Source organism: Pyrgilauda ruficollis, unplaced genomic scaffold (genome assembly GCF_017590135.1).
Source record: "Pyrgilauda ruficollis isolate IOZ18807 unplaced genomic scaffold, ASM1759013v1 scaffold23, whole genome shotgun sequence".
NCBI classification, from domain to species: Eukaryota; Metazoa; Chordata; class Aves; order Passeriformes; family Passeridae; genus Pyrgilauda; species Pyrgilauda ruficollis.
Genome location: NW_024522539.1, coordinates 10,978,543 through 11,001,656, shown reverse-complemented (window position 1 = coordinate 11,001,656; position 23,114 = coordinate 10,978,543). Strand labels below are relative to the sequence as shown.

At 39.0% G+C, this 23,114-nt stretch overlaps 1 protein-coding gene across 2 annotated transcripts; it reads left to right on the top strand.

Moving 5' to 3' along the window:
* The first annotated feature begins 377 nt into the window (after positions 1-377).
* On the top strand, positions 378-21,568 carry AP4E1 (adaptor related protein complex 4 subunit epsilon 1). Of its 2 annotated transcripts, none has more exons than XM_041469146.1 (21): positions 378-557; positions 874-945; positions 1,806-1,929; positions 4,027-4,100; positions 5,462-5,583; positions 6,364-6,523; positions 7,013-7,179; positions 7,736-7,809; positions 9,904-10,026; positions 10,118-10,227; positions 10,484-10,623; positions 11,883-11,995; positions 12,136-12,254; positions 12,943-13,245; positions 13,777-13,891; positions 14,256-14,391; positions 14,978-15,233; positions 15,972-16,544; positions 17,900-18,084; positions 18,777-18,934; positions 19,379-21,568. In XM_041469146.1, exons 1-21 carry the CDS (start codon positions 396-398, stop codon positions 19,537-19,539), a joined length of 3,447 nt encoding a protein of 1,148 aa, XP_041325080.1. In that variant the 5' UTR covers positions 378-395; the 3' UTR covers positions 19,540-21,568. The 2 variants fall into 2 exon arrangements, with proteins under 2 accessions (XP_041325080.1, XP_041325081.1); XM_041469147.1 differs by having other exon boundaries at positions 430-553.
* The last annotated feature ends 1,546 nt before the right edge of the window (positions 21,569-23,114 follow it).

Genomic DNA, 23,114 nt, shown 5'->3' with positions numbered 1-23,114 from the left:
GTGGTGTCTGAGGTCTGAACCGAACGGATTCTGTGGTAAGCTGCCATACGCTGCTCATTGGAACGCGGCTGCAATGTCTGTTCCGTGATGCTGGCACCAGGAGCCCCGCGGGCAGACCGGCGCTCGGGCCGCCCTCCTCCCGCGGCCGGGCCCGGGCCGCGCTCCCTCAGGGCAGCGCCGCTGCCGAAGGCTCCGCGCCCGCCACACCCGCAGCGGCTGCCGCGCTCCGAACGCGGGGCTCCGGCTCCACCTCCCGGCCCAGCCGGGCGGCGGGCGGGGCCCGGGGAGCGGCTCCGCCTCGCCCGGCTCCACCGCCCCTCCCGGCCGGCACCGCCTGCCGCCCCGCCCCGGAAGGGGCTGCTCGGGCCCGGCTCTTCCGGGGCGGTGGGTCCGGCATGAGCGACGTGGTGGAGCGGACGCTGAGCGCCCTGCCCGGGCTGCTGGGGCAGCACGACCCCGGCGCCGGCCCGGGTGGTGCCGGCGGCCCCGGCAGGGTATCGGCCTCCTCCCGGCTCGGCAGCCTCATCCGGAGCATCACGGCGCTCACCTCCAAGCACGTACGGGCTGCGGGGCCGGGCTCCTCTCCCTTCCCGCCGCGGGGCTGGGCTGGGGGCCCCGGGCGCGGCCTCTCCCCTCGGCCACGATAAATCCCCCGATGAACTCGCCGTGTTTGTGGGTGGCCGCGTTCTGCTGCTCCGGGACACGGGCTGGGCAAGCACGGCCGCTGTGCTGGGGCGAGCGGCCCCGGAGAGCGGTACACGCTGCCCTGGGGAGAGTGTGGGGCAGCGCTGAGCTACCGCGTCTCCAGTGGGTCTTCTTTCACGTTTTGCCTGTGAAATCTGTGCGAGGTTAAAACCAGTTTAATTTTTCTAGGAAGAAGAAAAATTAATCCAGCAGGAACTAACCAGTTTGAAAGCAACAGTTTCAGCCCCCACCACAACACTTGTAAGTTCTGTTAGTGGCTGCAGGCTGTGGAACAGCAACACCGAAGGTGAAGGACAGAGTGTTCTCACTTTTTATGGCAGGTGGATGTGCAGGTTATCTGCATTATAGATATTTAATCATCAGCTTTATAAAGTACCTATCCATATGGGTTTGCAACATGGTTAAAACAGTGAGAACGCTGTGATTCTGATGGATGTGAATAAAATGCAACAATATGACCCTACTGTCATTTTGTAGTTTCTGAAGTAATGCAGACAGCAAAGCTAGGTGATGAGCTGCTTCCATCAAATAATGCCCTTTGCAGGCTGACATTGTTCTTACAATTAGTTTGTGCTTTTTAAGAAGCTGTGCTTTGTTGTGTGCACTGTTGTCATGTCTGAGTTTCAGGAGATGATGTGTTCTGGTTTGAATTAGTTAATACATATGTCAGTCCCATGAGAGAGGATTTTTGAAGGGAAAAATGAAATTTTATCTCGCATGTAGTGAGAAACCATCCTAAGTCAGGGTAGTAATTAGTAAAAAATAATTTGTGTTAACAGTGTGATCATCATAATGCTTCAGATAATTAATACTTTTAATGTTTGTTTTAGTTAATCTACTGTTGATCACATGCATACTAATCAAAATAAGACCTTTTTTAGGGGTAGAGTAGGGGGAGTTCTGCATTTTTAGCAGAAATTTAACACTGCTTTGCGGAAGAAGTTAAAGGCAAAAAAACAATTCCGAATACTGAGATTTTAGAACATGCATGAATTCACATGTTTCTATGAGATAAAGTTCTCTGTTTCAGTAGAGCAGTGAAGAAGAGCATAAAACATGTTGGACTTAAAATTTTCAATAAGTTGTTTCTGGTATTTCAGAGACTGATGAAAGAATGCATGGTGAGACTCATCTATTGTGAAATGTTGGGCTACGAGTCTTCCTTTGGATACATCCATGCAATCAAACTAGCCCAGCAAGGGAATCTTCTGGAGAAGAGAGTTGGTATGTACATGAAGATGTAGCCTTTATAATGTTCTCAAATCTCAAACAGTTTTAAAGTTTTTCAGGATTTATAATTCATGTCAAATACAACTAACTTAAAATGTTCCTCTATCTTCTTGGTCTTGTTTCGTGGTCTGTTGCTTTTTGAAATTATCTAAATCCTTAGCTTGTGAGGTGTTCTGTGTGAGCTTGCAGCACAAAAGGCAGGGAAATGAATTTATTTTGAATCATCAGTTCTTTCATTATTTTGAATTGTGACACCAGTAAACAAATAGTTTAGGAGAATATTTGTTAAACACATCAAGCAGAAAATGAATTTCTGTCAGGATCTGGTTTCTTTTCCAAGTACTAGTGCAAGATGGTTCTGTCAGACAAATATTTTCTGTTTTGGTATTTGTAGGATTTTTTTTTTATTTTAGAAAGAATTGTAGGGAATGAGGCAAATAGGGAGGCCCGTACAGCATAGAGGCAGAAGTTCCCAAAGAAATCTTAAAGGCTGGTTCAGGTTTTTTGAAATTTCATGGGATTGATTTCCTTCCCTGCCAGCATGACTATAGACTTGTTTCCAGTAGGTGTAGCTTGAAACATCTGTCAGCCTGTGTCATCAAGAGAATTTCCTTGCAGTTGCTGATTCAGCTGTCTAGTGAAGACATTTCTTCTTTGCAGAGAAAATGGTTTAACTCCAAGGAATACCATGTCTGCATGCACAGAAAGAAGGCAGTGTCTTGTGGGATATGGTTCTTTGATAGCCTTTGTTTGAATTTCATCTGGATCATCCACTCAAGTATTGGTGTTTCTGAGAGAACCCATTACAAGTGATGAATTAAAGTTGCTTTTCCTTGAGTAATGAAAGTCGCAGTGTATGAAATGAAAGTGTACAGATGCTCTGGTAGGGATTGCGAAATTTTGTCTTCACCAATTTTGTGACTTCTGTAAGTGTTGAGAGCTAGTGTGTCTTGTTATTAATCAGATTGAGACCTTTCCTTACTAGGGCTCTTTTTGAGAAAGGTTTGGTGAAGCAGGACTTTTTTGGTTTTGCTTTTAACACAGATTGCTTAAAGTTCTCTGGACACAACGTGCCCTTAAGCTTTAATCTGATAAAAGGATGATATCAAGAGAGTGTGTGTTTTGGTTTCTTTTTTTTGTTGTTTTGCAATGATATGTGATACATAAGGATAATCTTGTCAGTTCTTGGTCAGTATATCAGGGTTTGTATTGAGGAATTGTGAGGTGGGCTGGTCAAGATGAGTGACTCCTTTACCTAGTGTAAGCCTTGATTCAGGAGAGTGAGCTCTCCCTTTGTGTATGTGCTGAGCTGATCATGGCCATGATCATAAGCAGATAGATAGATCAATCTGATAGCCCAGGCAGTACAGTTATTTATTTTCAAGATGTTCATTTTGATCCCCAAGCCATGTATGAACTGAGAATTCTCTAAAATCTCCCTCTGAAGTACAGTTCTTGCTATAAGTTATAGTACAGTCTCCTTACCCCTCACTTAAATCCCTTAGTTTAAAAGCAGAAAGGGACCTTGGAGAAAAAAAGGTTGCTGGAAGGTTTCTTTTCCTGCATTCTGGAATGGTTTCCTCATTGCTAGAAAATAACATAGGAGTTCTTGGCATAGGATGCTGGATTTACTTTTGGATATTCCAAGTTGAATATAAAATTCCTTTGAAGAGTAATTTTATTATTTAGGAAAAAAAAACCAAACCAGCTATAAGGAAGTGCCCTCGTGTTGTGTAGTCTAAAAGTAATAGACTTTTCCCTGTGTAGAGAAGACATTAGTTTTCCAGGAAGTGATTTGTAATAGATTGGTGCTCTTGGCTGTTCTTTAGCTGTAAAAGTATTGTAATGTTTCTTATTTCTCACAATTTATGAATTCTTAGCTGTTATTTGTTGAGCTTTACTGCAACTTAAATGTAACTGATTTGCCTGGAAAGAGTGTCTTGATATTTAACACAGGAGCAACTGTTACCCAGCAGTGTTTTTTTGTTGGGTTTTTGTAACTGAGTTAACACTTTTTGTGTTACAGTCTTAAAGTTTCTGTCATAATGTTGCATATTTCTTGAAAATAGTAACAAAGTCTTTCTTTTATAGGTTACTTGGCAGTTTCTCTATTTCTACATGAAAATCATGAACTCCTGCTTCTACTTGTGAACACAGTTGTGAAGGTATAGTTCTTTTGTGAAAAAAAGGAGAAAGAAAATCTTACAGGCACAGGAGAGGCTGTTTCCATGTGCCAGGAGATGAGCCAGTGGGGAAGAACACCTGGTTGAACTGAGAGCTTTGTCTGCAGCTTGGTGGGGGGGCTGTAGGGTGAAAAACTTGGACCAATTCTTCCCATTTTGTCACACAACATCTAATTACTTTGAGTAGCAGACAGTCTGAAATGGCTTTCCCTGCCTTTTTAATTTGATCTTGATGTTCTTGTTCTTGAAGCCATATTTTAAAAGTTCTTTCAGAGGAGATATGCCATTAAATTTACTTTATAAATGTACCAATTGTATCCATTCTCAACTCCAGGAGGAGCCATGCATGCATATTGCAATGTTAGCTCTGGCTTTTAGCTGATGACAAGTATCTGTTGCCTTCTCTGAGCTCATCTGATGACTTTGACAGAAAATGGAAATACATTTTGGAGTACCACTGAAAATCTATTACTGATGTCTCTTACATGGAGCAATTATGACTTATTATAACTTTTTCTATGTAAAGAAAAGTCCCAGAAATTACAGATTGAAAGTGATGGTTGTTCTGTTGCTGTGATTGAAAACTTTTTCATAATATTTAAAAATATGGCTTGAAACTCACAAAGAATTAAACCAAAATAAGGACTGAAACTTATCTGGGAGAGATGAACCAAGCAAGTTATATCAGCTAGAAATCTCACACATTTAATTTGTTTTGAAAAGTAATTATAGTCTTCATAAGTTCATCCATTGGTTTTTTTTTTTGTTTAAGGTTACAGTGAGCCATACCTACTATATTTGATTGTATTTAGGACAGACTGAGACTGTTTTGTAGAAAGTTACTTGTAATTTCTGTTTGCTTCTTAGGAGGTAGGTCATATTTTCGTGTACAGATAGGTAATTGGCAGTATTATTGAGCTTGTTCATATGTTAAAATTCTTTTGGCTAAATCAAAAGTAGTAGAGAGAGTACTGTTTTTGAATAGTACTGTGAATGAATGCTGTGGGAAGTGACTAATCTCCCTGATCCAGACAGGGACTCAACATATTTTTGCAGTCATTTCAGTAAACAAAAATTGATTGTAGCTCTGCATGTTAGTGTTGCACATGCTTAAAATAAGAATGTAGTTCTGTAAGATAAGTGTGAGGAGCTGCCTGTTCCCTCTTCCTGTGCAGGAGAAGAGCCTGATGAGCTCAGTGAGAGCTGGCTCCTCTCAAACATGAGCAGGATGCTGGCTGATGCTCTCTAGGGGGTGTAGGTCCACCCTGCTTGTGAAAGATTTGGAGGATGTCTGTGCAGAATTTAAAAGTGTAAGGAAAACTTTCCTGTGTTTTGTGTAACAGGACTTGCAGAGCACTAATCTGGTAGAGGTGTGCATGGCATTAACTGTTGTCAGCCAGATCTTTCCACGGGAGATGATTCCAGCTGTTCTGCCCCTAATAGAAGACAAGCTTCAGCATTCTAAGTAGGTATTCATTACAGAATTTCAGTTGGCCTTGTACAGCTGAATAACTTAATTTTGTAGGTAGTTTTAGTATAAACTGGTGTTTCTTTTGTCAGTTGGTCTTTTCTAGTCATTACCTTTAGAAATGAATCCTCTTCTTCTGTTGTTTCTTGGATTCTTGCTCACTTTTTTACAGCTTGACTGAGTACTGAATAGATAGCAAATTTTTTCATAGCCATTGTGGATAGGTAAATGTAATTTAATTTATTTGCTGGAGTCTTTTTAATCAATACGCATGAAGAAGTGTTTGTTGAGTAGGTGGGGAAACAGATCCAGATCCTTGAACTTCACTGATACTTTTTTCATAAACCTCTCTGGAGAAATGATAAAGGTGTATCTGTGGATACCCTTGATTTGTTTGAATTGTAGTTTACTATATCCCATAAAGAGGGGAAAATGCTATAATTATTGATTCAAAAGGGAATTGCAGAATGAATTAATTCAGTAACTTCTAGCATTTTTTGGAGCTGTACATATGACCACAGCAGATGAGTCATGGCCTATTTCTTTGTTTATTTGGTGGACATTGTTTTAAATCATCAATCTGACATCGATCCATATTAGGCTTTAAAGCTGGCTTTGTCACTTCCTTGCTTAGCTGGTATTTGCAAACCATTTGTTACCAACGTGTAAAACACAGGTTCTCATCTCTACAAATCACGATCTGGGGTCTGGCAAGTTTTTTTGTAAAGTTAATTACTTAAAGTACACTTGCTTTGTTGAGTGTAAATCTCATTTCAGGGAAATTATCCGAAGAAAAGCTGTTCAAGCTTTATACAAATTCTATCTCATTGCTCCTAATCAAGTTCAGCACATCCATGATAAATTCCGGAAGGCTTTATGTGACAGGGATGCTGGAGTCATGGCTGCTTCTTTGCATATTTATCTGCAAATGATTAAGGTAGGCAAAGAATTAGAAGCGCAACCAAATTTGGGAGGTATTTTTGTGTTTTTTATTCTATATACACAGTGTGCTCTTCAAAGGTCTTGCAGAAAAGACTCAGTTGTAGTAGTTAGAAAAGTTAATTTACGTAGTTATGTGTTACATTTGTTTCTGTCGGTCCTCCATTTAGCTGGGCAGATCCACTTCTTCAGGGTCTGAATGCTCAGCATTGCTGGGTCCTTAACTAGTGGATCCAAGTCCTGCAGTGGGTTAAAGGGAAATTTCCTTGTAAATGTGTTGCCCCTGCTCTCTTTGCAAATGTGTGAGAAAAGAGCATAGGCTTAAAGTGAAGAGCATATGGGTGCTGAGGGTTGAGAGCAGAAGTCTGATTTAAAGAAATGATGCCATCAGTGTAGGTATTTTGATCTTGCTCAAGTTGTGGATTATTTTTTAATTTTGAGTTGTTGTATTGAAATATTTGAGTTGAATTTAATTTTCATTATGTAGGAAAACTCATCTGGATACAAGGACTTGACTGGGAGTTTTGTAACCATCCTGAAGCAGGTGGTGGGAGGAAAGCTCTCTGCTGACTTCAACTATCACAGTGTGCCAGCACCATGGTTACAAATTCAGCTTTTAAGAATTTTAGGGCTGTTGGGAAAAGATGATCCAAGGTAACCAGATTTTTCTCTGTAATTAATCATTTGAAGTACAGTAACAGCCTGCACCTCACAGACTGTAAGAGGCTTTCAGTGTCAAAATTCTTGCACGTTTGTTTTTAACAAGACAGTGAACAGATTAATTTCTGCAAAAGTAGTTTCTTAGCTTCTGGATTGTCTAAACGATTGCTGTAGAATGTGATTAAAATGTCATTTTCCTGGGACTTCTATTACAGTGTTACCAAATAACAGTGAAGATCTGGAGTAAAGCTATTTTAAGAGTGCTAACATTTTGTGAGGACCTAATTGTCAGTGATCCTTTTCCTGTTTATTTATTCAAGCAGCAAGGGAAGAGTTTTTGATCTTATAATATGTAAATGTTTCTTTTGCAAGCTTCAAACATCCTGTTAAATGCCATTTAGGATCATGTTATAGAGCTCTGCTGTGTTATAGTAAATTTGTGGATATGAATAATGTGTTACAGGTTTCAATAATAGCTCTGAACTGTTTGGCAAAATAAGACTGCATGCTTATTAGTGGTGCAATTAATTGTAAATATTTTCTTAAATAGGACAAGTGAATTGATGTATGATGTTCTAGATGAATCTTTAAGAAGAGCAGAGATTAATCATAATATTACATATGGTGGGTAAGGTTATTTTATGTAATTATCAATATTTGAAAAGATAAAAAATGAGTAGTTGATTATTCTAAAATACTCACGCAGTACTTTTGAAAAATCTAATTATAGTCTTAACATTACTTGTATTGTCAAGTTTCCAACTAGTAAATATTAGCACAAGTGATGCATTGCTGTACAGCATTAATTTTTTATCATTGAATTAAAACACATCTTTATACAGGGAATTCTGTTTGGCTCAAAAGCCTTTATCCTGTGTTTGCATTGACCCTGCCCTTAAATACACAAAGTCAGCTGCTTCATGAAAGCTTTTATTGGACATTGCTTAAGTTGAAAAAAGCAATAAAAGAAAATCCTGCTGATACATCTCTGTGTGGTAGAAATGCTGTGATTTCTCCTCACTGCCCTGAGAAAGGCAATGGTGTGGAAGAACAGTGTCAGTTCTTTGCAGCTGTGTAGCTGTGCTCTTTGTAGCTTTCTCCTCTGGGCACAGTTAATAAACATTACACCTCTGGAGTTCAGTGGCAGTGCTGCCTGTGAAAGCATGTCTTTGGCACATGCCTCAGATGAAAATTTCTAAAATGTAGCAGGAGGTTCATTTTGGTAGAAGTTCATTGTCTTCTCAGTAGAAAAAGCTGGTTTTATTGCTACTACAAAGCAAAAGGAATAGTTGCACAGTTAACTTTTTTTCCTACTACAAAGTTGAGCAATATTTGTCTTTTTTTCTTTGTCTTCTCCTCCCCAGGTCTGAATACCTCCCCAAAATTCCAGTTCTGATGCTCTAGAATCCTACTTTAAAAGCTGTTTTGCTACTAAAAAAAACCTACCACTTCAATTTTTTTTATTGTTAAATAAAGCCCTGCAGATGTGCCAAAGTCCCTGTGCTAATGGAATGGAAAGAAAGTTGAGACTTTCTTAAAACAACAGTGAGGGGTGAAACAATAAAGGAACATGGCTCAAAGCTGTAGATGTCTAACTACATCATGCATATGTTGTAAAGCATTGTGTAAGCCTCACTTCCATAAAAAGGGGAACTTTGGGGAAGTATTCTCTTTTAGTAAATAATAAATGAGGAAGCATCTGTCAGATGTTTAGAGTATTCAGCTGATTGCTTCTCTTCTTTTAGGCAAGAACATACAAGTTATTGGGAGGTGCATTGAATTGCAGTACAGACTATTTGTACTTGCCAAGAGTTAAACATTAAATTTGTTTTGAGCACTTAAAGGGACAAAAGGGGCAGTTCATTATGATTTGTGCAAGGACACAATTTACATATGTTGTTTTTGTTCACCTATGGCAAGCATTTTATAAAACTGTAGTTGATAATCCCAGACAAAAGAAAAATGTAATTCTGAGTGATTGCTCTTTCTTATAAAAAGTCATTGGTTATGGCATGTTTCTTACAGGCAGTTTTGTTCTGTGCTAGTCTTTCTGAGATTTGGTCTGTAATGACTGAGGAAGAGAGGGGGTTGTCTATTGGACAGTTCAGTTAGTCACTGAATTACAAGAACAACATTGTTATTTTAAGCCCTAATTAACTTGGGAGACTAACTTGGTCTGAATCTTTGCCCAAATTGTTGCCATAAAGGAGTAATTACTTTTTGTGTACTGTTCAGTTTACTTTTAGATTTTTCTCAAACTGTACAAAGCCGTTGGGTTTTTTCTGGTTTTGTTTCTGTTTTAAGTTTTCATTGGTTCTTTTTTTTTCAAGAATGGTCTTGGAATGATTTTGGCTGTTGCTATTAGCTAAGAAATGGCATGAGTTACCAAAAATAATTTGTCTCAAATCCTTTATAGTTGCTTGTTGGCTTTCTGAAGACTGTCCCAGTCCAATGCCTTGAGCAGCTGTAGGAGACTTCAAGGTTGGAAGAACTTTAAGGGCAGAAAGTTGTATGCAGGGGCTAATTAAAACATGTATGTACTAAAGGAGATAGACTTTTACTTGCTTTTCCTTGTGTCAGATGGTGCTGTCTGGTTAGATTCAGTGGGAGTGGGATAGCACTGCCAGTCCTTGAGGAACGCTGAGCTTGTTTGTTTGTTAAAAATTTTGGATTATAGAAGTATTCAATACACATTAATTGTGTCTTCTCCTCCTGCAGCCATCTTGTTTGAATGTGTCCAAACAATTTATACCATTCATCCCAAATCAGAATTACTTGAAAAGGCTGCCAAGTGCATTGGAAAATTTGTTTTGTCACCCAAAATTAATTTGAAATACTTAGGTAAGGATGCCTGATTTCATTATCATGTCTTTAATTTAGCCATAGTGGTAGCATTGCCTTACATCACTTGCAATCTCTTTAAACATTCCAGGTTTAAAGGCTCTGACCTATGTTATCCAGCAGGATCCAAACCTGGCACTTCAGCACCAGATGACAATAATTGAATGTCTGGACCATCCAGATCCCATTATTAAAAGGGAGGTCAGTGAATTTCTGAATGTTAAGAATTAAGGTAATTGTTAAGGTGGGAGATAAGTTTTGTAAAATGAGTAGTGTAAAAATGTTGTTTCCATAACTGTGAGAGAGCAGTTACAAACACAATGTGACAAGCTGTGTGGAGAAACAGTGTATTTCATTTAAGAGTAGTTGCTCAATTTGGTGTACTAAAGCTGCTGTTTTGCTTCTTCTTTTTTTGAGTGATCAGAACCAATTAATTTTTTTGTGCTTTCTCTTTCAGACTTTAGAGCTTCTCTACAGGATTACAAATGGGCAGAATGTAATTGTCATAGTCCAGAAGATGCTTGACTACTTAAAAGAAAGCCAAGAAGAATATGCTATCATCAGCTTAGTTGGCAAAATAGCAGAACTAGCTGAGAAATATCCTTTTATTTTTCTGAACTAGCTGAGAAATATCCTTTTATTTTTCTGAAACTTTGAAGTCAGAGATCAGGCACCTGTAGCATTGATACCTATCAAAGCATCTTTCATGATCTTGTGAAGTAGGAAGTGTTAGAGCTGTGCTTCCCATCCTTTCAAATGCAAAGGAGATATGCAAAAGAAAGCACATACAAAAATGACTACAGTGTTTCTTGTGTTTCACTGAGAGAAACTAATTGCACACGAATTTTGGCTTTGGAGTACAGCATTAAAACCTTGTGTTTTAAATTCAAACTTTGAAGCCTTATACCACTGCACAGAGAGAGATGTCTCAGTGCTACTTGAAGTGCAGTTCTGTAATTGTGGGACTGATATCCCTGATAGATCTCTTCATTGGTGTATGGATTTTGAGAGCAGCACACTTTGACAGAAATAAAGAAGATTTTTAAAAAATTCTATAAAAGATGAAAGTAATGATTAGGGATTTGGTTTATGATGGGCATTACTGTTAGACCTGCCACTGCCTGATTTCTGTGTGTGTTTTTGTCTGATATCTTGAGTTGTAAACTTTTGATAACAGAGGGCTGCCTTATCATCCTGTTTGTGCAGTGCTGGGCATGGAGCACTGTACTAAAAAAAGCTCTGTTGTCCTGTAGTATGCAAAAACAAATGCAATAACTCTGAAATTTCTGTGCTGTTGAAAATTTCTGTTCATTAACTGTCTGTTTTCAGGACTTATCTGAGAGAAGGCAAAAGCCAACTTCAAAGTTAGCAAAGGTTGATCAAAAGTTAAATCTATTAAAAAACAGTGAGGATTTATGTGGAGTGCTTCAAAATGTTTTTGTAAAGTGGATAAATCAACAGCAAAGCACTGCTGAAAAGAACTGTTTTCTTATCACTGATCAAGTGATGCTGGGTAAACAAAGATTATCTGGAAGCCTAGCACAGGACAAGTGTGGGCTTAAAATAGAGTAGGACAAATGTGATCATATTGTTCCTAATGTGTGAGGCCTGCATAAACTCAACTTTTTCAACAGAGTAACTTCAGACTTTTCTAACTGATCACCAGTTTTCATGATGTTACAGGAAACACTTCCTAAAAGATACAGGAGTCTTTCCTCTTTAGTTAGATGGAGCTGGTATTTGCCCATCAGATCCCCAACTTCCTGGGGAGATCATGATAGGCATTCCTCTGGAAATATATTAAAAAACAAAGAAAAAGTTATGCCTTAGCATTTCATTCCTTAACACCTGACCACATATGCCCCTAACAATGAGTGGTTCATCCAGACAATGAATGCTGTGTTCTCAGTTGGAGGTGATGTTGTGCATTCTGATATCCCAAACAACTTCCTGAGGCTGTTGGCTGAAGGTAACTCCCCACATGCTCTGAAGAATTAGGCATGTTCCTTAATAATCTGGAAGTAGTTTTCTATTCTTAAAATGTACTTTGAAATATTTGTTAGAATATATTACTTGTGTTTCACAGAAACTGTGCTGTTTTCCATCTAGGATTTGATGATGAAAAAGAAGATCATCAGCTACGGATGTACGCAGTGCAGTCTTATTTGGCATTACTTGAGGAAGAAGATAAATTGTATCCACAGAAATTCCTACAAGTTATGAGTTGGGTAAGGTAGACACAAGGTCAGAGTTCCATACACAGATTTGAGGAAGCTGTCACAGGTGATAATGTTTTTAATAAATATTTATTAAATGTTAATTTTCAGTCACATCCTACTTGAAGTAAAGCTAACATGCTGAAATCTATTTTAGTGACCCCTTTGGTGACTGAGGACTATTAACTTGTGGTTTGTGGAAAAGCTGACTTGCTCCCTTTTATGCAGGTGACTATTGGAATGGCTTAGCAGCCACCTGAATCTCACTGCATACTGAGAGCCTTTCTGTCTTCATCCAAATTAGCCAGATGAGGTTGTGAAATGTTCTTGTAGCCCTGCAAATGACTGGCCAGGTGCTGTGCTGGTGTTACCTGGTACCTGGGGAAGCTTCCGCTCCCACCCAAGGAGAGGCTGCAGTTTGAGGAGATGGTGGTCAGGGCCTAGTTATGTTTAGCTTTCTTTTCAAGACAGTTATTTGATTTTTAAAATGCCAAAAGTTGGAGTCTGAGGTGAACACAAAGGTCACTTCAACCCTTTGACATACAAAACACAACATGGTAAAGAAATAACTTGGAACATGTTTAAATAATGGTTTCTTGAATGTGAGGTGGATTTATTGTGTTGTTATTTTAATACCATATTCCAATTTCAAAACTGAGAGCACTGCTCTAAATGTATTTTGTCTGTTCTTTGTGAATAGGTGTTGGGAGAGTATTTCAGTCTTGTTACAAATGTTGATCCAGAAGTTATTTTGACAAAGCTGCACAGCCTGCTGAAGAAGACTTTTGTTACTTCTGAAACTAAAGCGTGGATAATGGCTGCAGTCACCAAGATAGCATCACACACTTCCTGCTCAAAAACAGTGGATGAAGTAATCCAAGAATTCAGCAGCTCTCTGGATACATGCCTGAGACAGTATGCCTTTGAGCTGAAGCATCTGTGTGAAGACAAAGCACTGATGAAAAGCTTGCTTCCATTTGATGCTAGTTGCAGTGACCTGGTGGTAAGACACATTCCACATTCTTTTTCATGAACCTCTTTGTAGTCCAGGGGGATGAATATTTCGGTGAAAAGGTGTTTCCAAAATGAAGTGTATTCACTGTGTGCAAGTCTGCTTAAAGGGAGTTTTCAGAAACACTTTTTCAGGCATATGGGATGAATCATAGTGTTCTGTACTGAAAGATAAAGAACCATGGTGTTTTAGTTAAGTAAGCTGGAGTAGCTTTTAGAAAAAATGATCAATTTAGTTGCCTTTTGTTTTTTCAAAGATGAGGTGGGCCTACTTTAGTGATACAGTACTGCTTTTGAATTCAAAGGGTTTGCCTCCTATTTTAAAACTACTGATTTTGACCATGGAATTTCCACAGTAAACGATGGAAAAGATTCTGTCTATATAGCATCTTAACTGGCAGGTATGGGAGATGTGACATGAAGATCCTGATTTGCTGCTAAGACACCATATTCTTCTGGTAACATCTGGCTCACATAGAGCAAATATTTTCATTGCCTTTTCATTCCTTTAAATCCTGTGTAGGTAGATGCTTCGTTATCTTTTCTGGATGGGTTTGTGGCTGAGGGACTTGGTCATGGTGCAGCACCATATAAGCCTCATCACCAGAGACAAGAGGAGAAACTTTCTCAGGAAAAAGGTGACAGTTCACTGCATTTATTTAATATTGGTAAATTACCTGAGAAGTATTAACAATTAAAGTGTACAGTTAATTTATCTTCTTAAAATAATAGTATCTCAACACAGCTCTTGTCTGTAGACAACAGCTAAGTTCAACTTAGATTTTAGTTCCCCCTTTGTCTAGCTGATGTATATAGATTGTTGTTCTGTAGCTGAGAAAGTCTTACTGTATTCCTTGCTGATCTAGAAGATTTGAAATTTATGGGGATTATTAAAGTGAAAACCTGAGAAGTCCAGCAGTACAGGGATATCTATTTTCAGAAAATAGATTTAATTCTTAATTTTTATGTCTCCTTGTAATTTTGAAATTGTCTGTCTTGCAGCTCTGAATTTTGAACCTTATGGATTGTCCTTTGCTTCAAGTGTGTCCTCATCTGGTGTCACTGGCAGACAGTCCCCCACTGGTTTATCTTTTGGCTCTGATATATCTGGGAATAGTGCTGAGACAGGGCACAAAGAGTGAGTTAATTTGTGTTTGAAGTGAAGTACATTTAAGCTTCTGTTCTTGTCATTATCATGGGTCTTTGTTGCTTCACTGCATGGAACTAGAAAGAGTGCAGTTGAACTTGGAAACCTCTATCACATAAGAGAATCAGGTGGGGGCATCTGTGTAATAAGTAGAAAAATAGCTGATGTGGTCAGACTCTTCTGCCACTTCCTTCACAGACTGCAGTTGAGGTGATAGTTAATGCAGTAAATTGGGGGCAGGATTGCCTGATGATTACATTGTTTACTATTTTTTCTGCTGTCTTTCTTTTTGTCAAGATAAAAGTGAGGTAAAGGTTTGCAGTGTAAGATGCTCCTTTTATTTTTAGTGCACTACACATCATTTCCATATCCATAGTTTCATACAAATTAATAACTTCATTTATACTCTGCTAAACTGGTATGCAGGAAACCTTTCTAGAGTCTTTCTGTTTTACTGCTCACTCTTGTGAGCAGTAAAATAGAAAGCACCAAAGTAGTGAATGGTGTTTGAGTGTTGGCATGTTTTTATGAACATGTTCATGTGGCTGATCCTGCTTTGTTTTGTTTGCCTTGTTAGGACAAATACTCTGAAACTTGAGGGAGTACGCAAGCTGTGGGGAAAAGAAGGTTACCTTCCAAAGAAAGAAAACAAAATAGGGAAAGGAGATGAGCCACAAACAGTGCCTTGTGGCAGCTTATTAGCAGGGCAGGTGGGGGAACCTCCTGCCTTGCAGCCTGATCAAGGTGCCAGCCTGTCTGAGGAAGACAAGGAGAAGCAGCAGTTAGCATCAACTTTGTTCATTGGGCTGGGATCAAGTGCTGGTGTCAGCCTGGTAAGTGATTCTTTTGAGACTTAACAGTCTAAAGTTTATCTATGGTCTTATTGAAAATTATAGATACTGTATGCAAATGGAGATCAAATTAGTGATAAGACAACCTCACCCCCCCAAGTCATTGAAAAACTGTTGAGAATGGCTTTTGCAGTGTGATATTTTATTGAAACCTGAAAAAGGTTGATGAAGCAACCTCTGAGGCAGATCTGATTTGGTAACTGGAACTTGCCTCTGTTTACATGTTGTGCTCCAAGTTTTAGTGTTAGTTTTCCTGAACAACTGTTCCTTGCCCCAGTCTTGTACAGCTGTCACCAGTCATTTGGATGTAAGGCTAGAATTTGACACCCTATGTCAAGACCATTTTTAGTTTATGTATGGTAGTATGTGGAACATAAAGGAATTCACTATTATTAATATTTTAAGACTGGCATCATATTAGCCAGCTCAAATCTTGGCACTTAGTTAACCACATACTACCTTTGCTTAGTCTCTAATAAGAGCTTTTAGTTAAGAGAATCTTGAGTCATTCTTGCATTATAAGCTAATTTAGTACTCTGTCAGAGATACAGCAAACCCCTGGATCCATTAAAATGTTTGGAATCTGTTTCTCTTTGTCATCTGTTTTGATTCCTTGGTCCTTCCTCACCCCTCCTCACCCCCTCACTGCATGGTATTGATGTAACACAGCTGGTTCCTAGGAACTTTTCCACCCATTTTTCTTTCCTCTCTCCTTTTCAGATGGGCAAAGCAGACACAGCTACTCAGAAGTTCAAAAGGAAATCAAAGATAAATGAAACTCAACAGTTGAATGAGGAGACATCAGACTTCCAAAACAGTGCTGCTTCAGATTTTGGTCCCTTACTTGATACAGTACCTATTAACGTGGAAGACTCCGAGGGAAGTACACACACAAGGTTAAGGAAGGCCTCCCCTTGTTCTTCAGATATTGTAGAAGACAATTTAGCATTTGAAACACCTCAGTCCCTCAGAAAATCTGTGCTGGATGACAGAATTTCAGCTAACAGGCTGTCAGAGTCATCATTGTTTGCTGATAGCAATATTGAAGTTTTTCAGCCTTCTTCAAGTGCTCAAAGTGCCAGTGAAACGCCATTGGTCCCTTCATTACCAGAAGAACTTAAAGAGCTTCCTCACTCTGAAGTAGTGAGACTTTGTGAGAGTGATGCCTTAGCTCTGCATTTATGTAAGGTGTGGACAGATGACTCTCTGTTGCTCATTGTTTTTGTTTCAAATAAAACCACTTCTGCACTTCATGCTGTGAACTTAGTGTTTGAAGAAACAGAACACTTTCAGGTAAGAAACTTTGTTTCCATTGTATTTTAAATTCACTTGGAACTGCTTGCTTTTTGCTTACATTTAACTATGCAATATTTGGTTTAATGTGATAGCCATGCCTTTTTCTAAAGTATTTCCTTAAAACCTGTGGTACACCTGTTACACATAGCTTTAAAAGGAGGTGAGAGAAATCTCACTATAAACTTGCTGTTACTGGCTATAAAAGTTAGCCTCTCACTTCAAATCACCTTGATTTTGTTTGCCTCTGTGTAATGGATATGTGTGGTTTTTCCATTCTGAATACAAAGACTGAACCAAATGCAAACCTCCTGCTTGGAGTGGTATGACTTGAGTTCACCTCACTGTGTAGCTTTCTTTTGTCTGTGTGTGGCTGTTGTGCTTGTGCTTTCATTTGTATTTACCTGATAGGCAAACATGATGCTTTCCTCACACCAATTTTGAGTAAGCTTCTTTCAGCTTTCTTTTCAAAGACATCAGTCGTGGTTCACTCTCATGCATTTAGTTGAGAGTGCAGAGGAGTTGATCAGTTTATTTTTTTACATTGGCTACATTAGGGATTTAAATATGATTGGTAAAGGCATGTTATAGTCATAAATAAAACTTCATTTAAATATTTGGAAAGATACTTAGGAATTGCCAATTGATTGTTCTATCCACAGATTTTGCTTAAAAGAAGCACAGAATTATTCAACAACTCAGCAAGTGATAACCGGATAAAAATAATTAAGTGGATTGTTTCTTTTAGAATTGACTTAATCAAGGAACTGCTAATTGGTTATGGAGTCCCTTTCCTTTCCACTTCTGATGGGAATCAAATTAGTCTTGGCATTGATAGAGAGTGAGCATCTCCTGTCTAAATTTTTCTTGTAATTCACTTAAATTCTCACCCAGACCACCACCATGGATAGAATTTTACCAGTTTGTTACCAGTTTGTTTGGAGACCCGGGGACTGCTGAGTAATCTAGAAATCCTCCTTTTTATTAGGGATGTTTTCTCAACTTCTTGCTTTTAGTGTATAGCTTGATGTGATGCTGTTTTGTTGTATATTAGTTATGTTGGGACTGAGCTACAGAATTCAGGTTCCTGGTGCAGTTCTTTGGAGCTGAGAGAAGCCAATTGTCAGAGATCAGTTTCACTGGTGCTGTGTATCTCACAGAATGTTTGTAGGTGTTGGTGATTGATTTGTCCTTCATGAGGGCTGAGATATGGTAGCTCTGTTCACTTGTCAAATACTCCATGAAAAATCAACAGGAATAAGAGGCACTTACACAGTTTTATAGCTGTATCTGAATCACTTGCACAACTTGACAGCAAGACTTACATTCTTTATTCCTTTCATGACATTTTATAGATTTTGGAGAGTGCCACCTCCCAGTTTCCTGTAATTGAAGCTCAAAGTGTGGAACATTGCCAGAAATGTGTGAGGATGAACAAAGTCCGTACACAGGCAATTCTTCCTGGCTCTGTTAGTTACCAGTCAGAGATGGAAACTCACCTTGAATTTTCAGTAACTTTATCATTGATGGACTTCATCAGGTAAAAAAAATAAGCTGCAGTTTTTAAAAACACTTGTATACAGCTCAGTGTTAGACAAGGATAGGATAATTTGGTTATTGACTATGAAAATATAAGGCTTCACTTGAGCAGCTAATTCAAATCTGAGATGGCTGGTAAAGATAATGAAGGGTTATTTTACACTTGCAAAAAAGAGTAAAGTTCCAGCAAGAAGTACAATTGCAGGGAGAATATTGACTGTAACTGTTTTTGAGGAGGATAACATAGCAGAGAACACAAGGACATGATGCTTTAAAGTATGGCATAATGTAAACATGTCAGGAGGAAACAAGTGGTTTGAGGGCACAAACCAGAACACTGTATGAAAAGGTTGACAACTTTTGCAGAGGAAGAAGAAAGCTCATTCTTTTCATTTTTGAACACTGCATTTATTTTAGGAGTAGGAAAAAACAAGTGTCCTTTGTCCAACAGACTTTTATTTTGAAATTAAATTTGAAAATTAATTTTTTAAAATTTAGAAATCTAAAGGAAGGCCTAGAAACATTTTTAAATGTTGAGCTGGAAAGAGAAGGGGTTTGATCAGGCTAATACATATTTACTTATTGTGTGCTCTATTGTCCAGCTGCTTCCATATACAGGGGTTTTTTTGAGACCAAAGATATTCAGATTTATAAATATTGTTTGGCTAAGAAATGTGGTGAACTTCCTTTTAGGCCAATGGAAATGACTACAGAAGACTTTGGGAAGCTGTGGTTGTCTCTTTCTAATGATGTGAAACAGAATATAAAAATGTCATCTTGCCAGGATTCCCTTTCAGCAGCCCTGGGTACACTGCAACAGAAGCTGAAACTCCACAGAGTTGATGTTATAGGTAAGTGAAAGTATACTGTGGGGCTGCTCACAGGATAATTTGTGACAGGAAAACAAGTGCATGGAAGAGAATATTTTACAGGTTAAGGGAGGGAATGTTTGGGAGCATGGTAAACAAGGGACTGGTGTCCCATGGATGTAGTTTCCCTCACTCAGGGGTCTGTGGGAAGGTGTTGTAAAGGTACAAGTGTTCAGCAAACAGTGGAGTTTACAAAAGAGAACTTGCCCTGTGGAGAGTTTTGGATAGGACAAAAAGGGAATGAAGCTGCATGACAAATAGGAAGCTGGGATTTGGGCGTGATTTGTGGTGATGTGTTCCATGAGTTAGAGGTAAGAGTAGGGGAAAACAGCAGACATGGATTGTGACAGATGCATTTTCTATCAAGTCTGCTATAGCAGTTGTTGCTTGCTGGTTGTTACTTCATTTTTTCCTGTGGTCTCTCAGGTAATGAGGGAATTCTGGCCTGCCAGCTGCTTCCATCTGTGCCCTGTCTGCTGCACTGCCGTACTCACTCAGGGATGCTGGCCTTGTGGTTCAGATCCCCTTGTGCTGCTCTCCCAGATGGATTGCTCTATCAGTGTCAGAAGGTGATGGAGGAATCCTGAGAACAATAGTGCCTGCCTTAATCTATTTGGTGTGTGAAAGCAAGTCTAAGATTTATACAGTTGCACAGATAATTACCAAAGCTAAACTAAGATACTGCTTCTTCAAGTATTAAGTTTTCTTCCAGCTGACAATGTCCAAGTGGACTTGTGGGGGAAAAGCAGTGACCTAAATTACCCCTGCAAAAATATGCTCAGGACTGTACAGTACATTAAAGTATTGTTACCTGTGTAAGTGAAATGTATATTAATTTTGTTGTAAATGACTGAAAGTATTTATTTTTATTACACAGCTTTTATAGATGCCAACACTTATTCTTCATGGCAACTACTTAAATATGATTTTGAAGAAAACATATTTCCATTATGAGGTCAGACTTGATCAGTTATTTAATTTTATTTTGATAATTTTTCTAAAGCTATTTTTAAGCACTGCTGGCAACAAGACCCATATTGGTGGTTATATAAAATAACTTATGTAGCAACAAATGCATGGTTTTAAAACAGTTAAAGGATTCTAGGGAGCAAAACACTTCCCATGATCTTTGATATTTACCATGGAAGGGATAACATCTAAATAGGTTTTGATAGGAGTCAGGCATGTGAAATTGTTTGAAAGCACCTCCTGGGGATTAGCTAAAGCCCTTCAGGTTAGTTCCTGTCTGCAGTTCTTCCTGCCCCAGATTTCAGTCTCATTCCCTTTCCATAGGGAATGTGACAGTCACTGAGTATTTGTGCATGTCTGAGATGAAGTTCCATGTGGATCAGCTCTGAGATGACTGAGCTGGGGGCACTTGGCTGTGGACATGTTGACTCCTGGATTGTTGGGTAGTGAACATGTTCATTGCTTTCCAGTCCACCCTGTAAACTTAATCTGGCCAAAATCCCTGTGCATGAAAATTCACAAGGGGAAAACTTCCATTTATTTTTACTTCTAATTATTTATAGCTTCAGTATGACTCATCAAAGGTCTGACTTGCAGAGATGTGGCTGTGTTGTGTGTGCATGCCTAGGAACTGCAGCAAGGCATGAGGGATTAAATCAGAGCAGCAAATGTGGAAAATGTGTCTGAGCACATTGTCTCCTCTTCCTGAAGTAACCTCACAATCTTGAAAATCCAGCAATCTTAATTTATTTAGATGCTAAATGAAAAGTAGTACTGGTTAGTATTATTTATAGCTGGTCATGCTTTCTATTGAAGCATCCAAGATTGTACACACAGTTCAGACATGGTACAAAGGGATTCTGTGGTGGAGTTCTCTACTTTGTGTGTTTAATAGTAACAAGGAACCTCTCACATGTCAGCATTACTGATTCTCACCTGATAAGCACAGGTTGTAAAAGCAAATAAAGTATTCTTTTACTTTGATGTTTTGGCAAACGTTCATGAAATTGATGTAAGAATATTAATGTGCTGATAGCAATTTTAAGTCAAGCCACTTGTGTTATTACAAGTATAATCATCCAAGCAAAGTTCCTTTTTTATTGTTGTTTCAGTACCCTCTTACTGAGGAATTTAAAGTGCACTGAACCTGTAAATATATTTAATGTTCTGCATACTTAAATGTTTACTTGGCACTTCAAGACAGTTTATATAAATGAAAACTGATTTATAGTGGAATAATTTCCAGCAGATGATTTCCCTGCTGGTAAATCAGACTTGTGTTATGCAATTGGGCTTCTGTAATTATAGGAACTCTGATACAAATATCTGTTTGTGGCCTATGCATTTAAACCATTTCAGCAAGGAGATGTTCAATGTCCTGGTGTTTAAAGAATTGCAAAGACAACAATGCCTTCTGTTGTTAATGTAATGTTCTCTCTAACCTTTCTCACTGTATGAATCGTGTATGTTAAGGTGTCAGTATTCTGATTCTAATGGCTTTATGGTATCATCACTTAAAGGAGTTTGCAGGGAATTGTACCTGTGTCAGTCATTACTTTTGGATTGCCCAGCAAATACTGTTCTGAATCTTATCACCATATTTGCATTTCTTGCAGTTTAATAAAATTCAGTTTTATTAAAAAAAAAGTTTGATACTTGTTAAATGTTCTTTTCCATCACATGTAGCAGTGTTCTGTATATTAAGAACTAGTTTCTATTTTGTTTCTTTTTGCATCTGAACAGTGAAACATCACAGAAGTCTTGAATCCATTAATAATTTAAATGTCGTGTTTCTTAGTTGGAGATATCAAAGCAGTGAAGGACTACACTTTTTATGCAGCATTGTGTGCCAGCTCACATTATCCAATCCTTTTTTTGGAATACTGCCAGAGTCTGATTTTGTTTTTAGGCATCACAGGAGATTTCAGTGTCTCTTGTTGTTCACAGCTGACAGGAATAGCATATTTTTGAGTTCAGTGCAAGCATAAGCCATTGCTGTGGAGTTGGGAGCTTGGGCAGTGTGGCATTGGTGTTTGAAGGTGTTTGCAGCCCTGGGCTGAGCCACGAGGCTGTTTGGTGTAACAAAGCTGCTGCTGTGCACCTGGAGGCCTGGCTGAGCTGGGGAGCTGCCCTGGAGAACCTCCAGGGTTAACATCTCAGCATTTCAGTGCTGGCAATCCTCCTGCTCCTGAGCCAGCATCCAGTTGTCTCAGAAACAGAGCTGCAGAGGTAACTCTACAAAGGAATGTTATTCCATCTAGCTCTGTATTGAAAAGTCTGTTGTGAGTATCCTCATCTTCCGTAGTGTTAAAATTACTTTTCTTTGTGACTTGGTCGATCTCAAAGGATGAGCCTGTTTCCCAGGCGGGAGATAAGGTGCAGAGAAGCAGGCTGGAAGGAAGAGAGCACAAAGCAGTTTGCATGAAGGAGTTTGCTCCAGAGGCAGCCAGAGGCCAGTCAGTCTGTACTGACCATGCTGAACTGGCAGGTTAACAGGGACTGGACCAAACCCACAGGTACCAGGAGGCCTCACTGTTCTACTGCTGTGTGCCCTGTGAGTTCTGCACGTGTGGGAGTCAGCAGGAAAGTGATTGTGTTGGAACCATACTTCAACTGTTTTGTCAGCTTCTACCTCCTTACCCCGAGTATTTTCAGGTATTTTTACTGAAACAAACACTTTGGTAGGAAAACTGGGGAAAGTGCAACAGTTTGAGGCAGGATGTTTTCTTAGATACAGACTAAATCCGTTGGATTCTATTACTTTCTGCTAAGAGTTCCCAAATCCTCCACATTCTGTAAGGACCCAAAAGAGTGAATTTGTGTAATGGATAGCAGGATCTTGAGGTTTTCCTGTACTTGCAAGTAGCTCATAAATGACCTTGATGGTTTCTAAGTATTGGAAAAGTGTTTATCTGCTATAGAGTCCCACCAGTAGTTTTTCAGCATAAAAAGCTGTATTATCTTTTTCTGTGTGGGTAAGACTGTGTGTGGTCTTTTTCTGGCATTGATTTATGTAAAAACAAAAATAGACCTGCTTAAGTCAACCAGTTAAAACTTGCTTTTTGCATTTCTGTTGCTGTGGTGAAACTTAATTGTGCTTTGCTGCTTGGTTCTCTCCAAGGCCAGCTATTTATGTGCCTACCTCTGAGAATGTTTCTCTAGCACATATCAGATCACATGCTCAGTATGATGT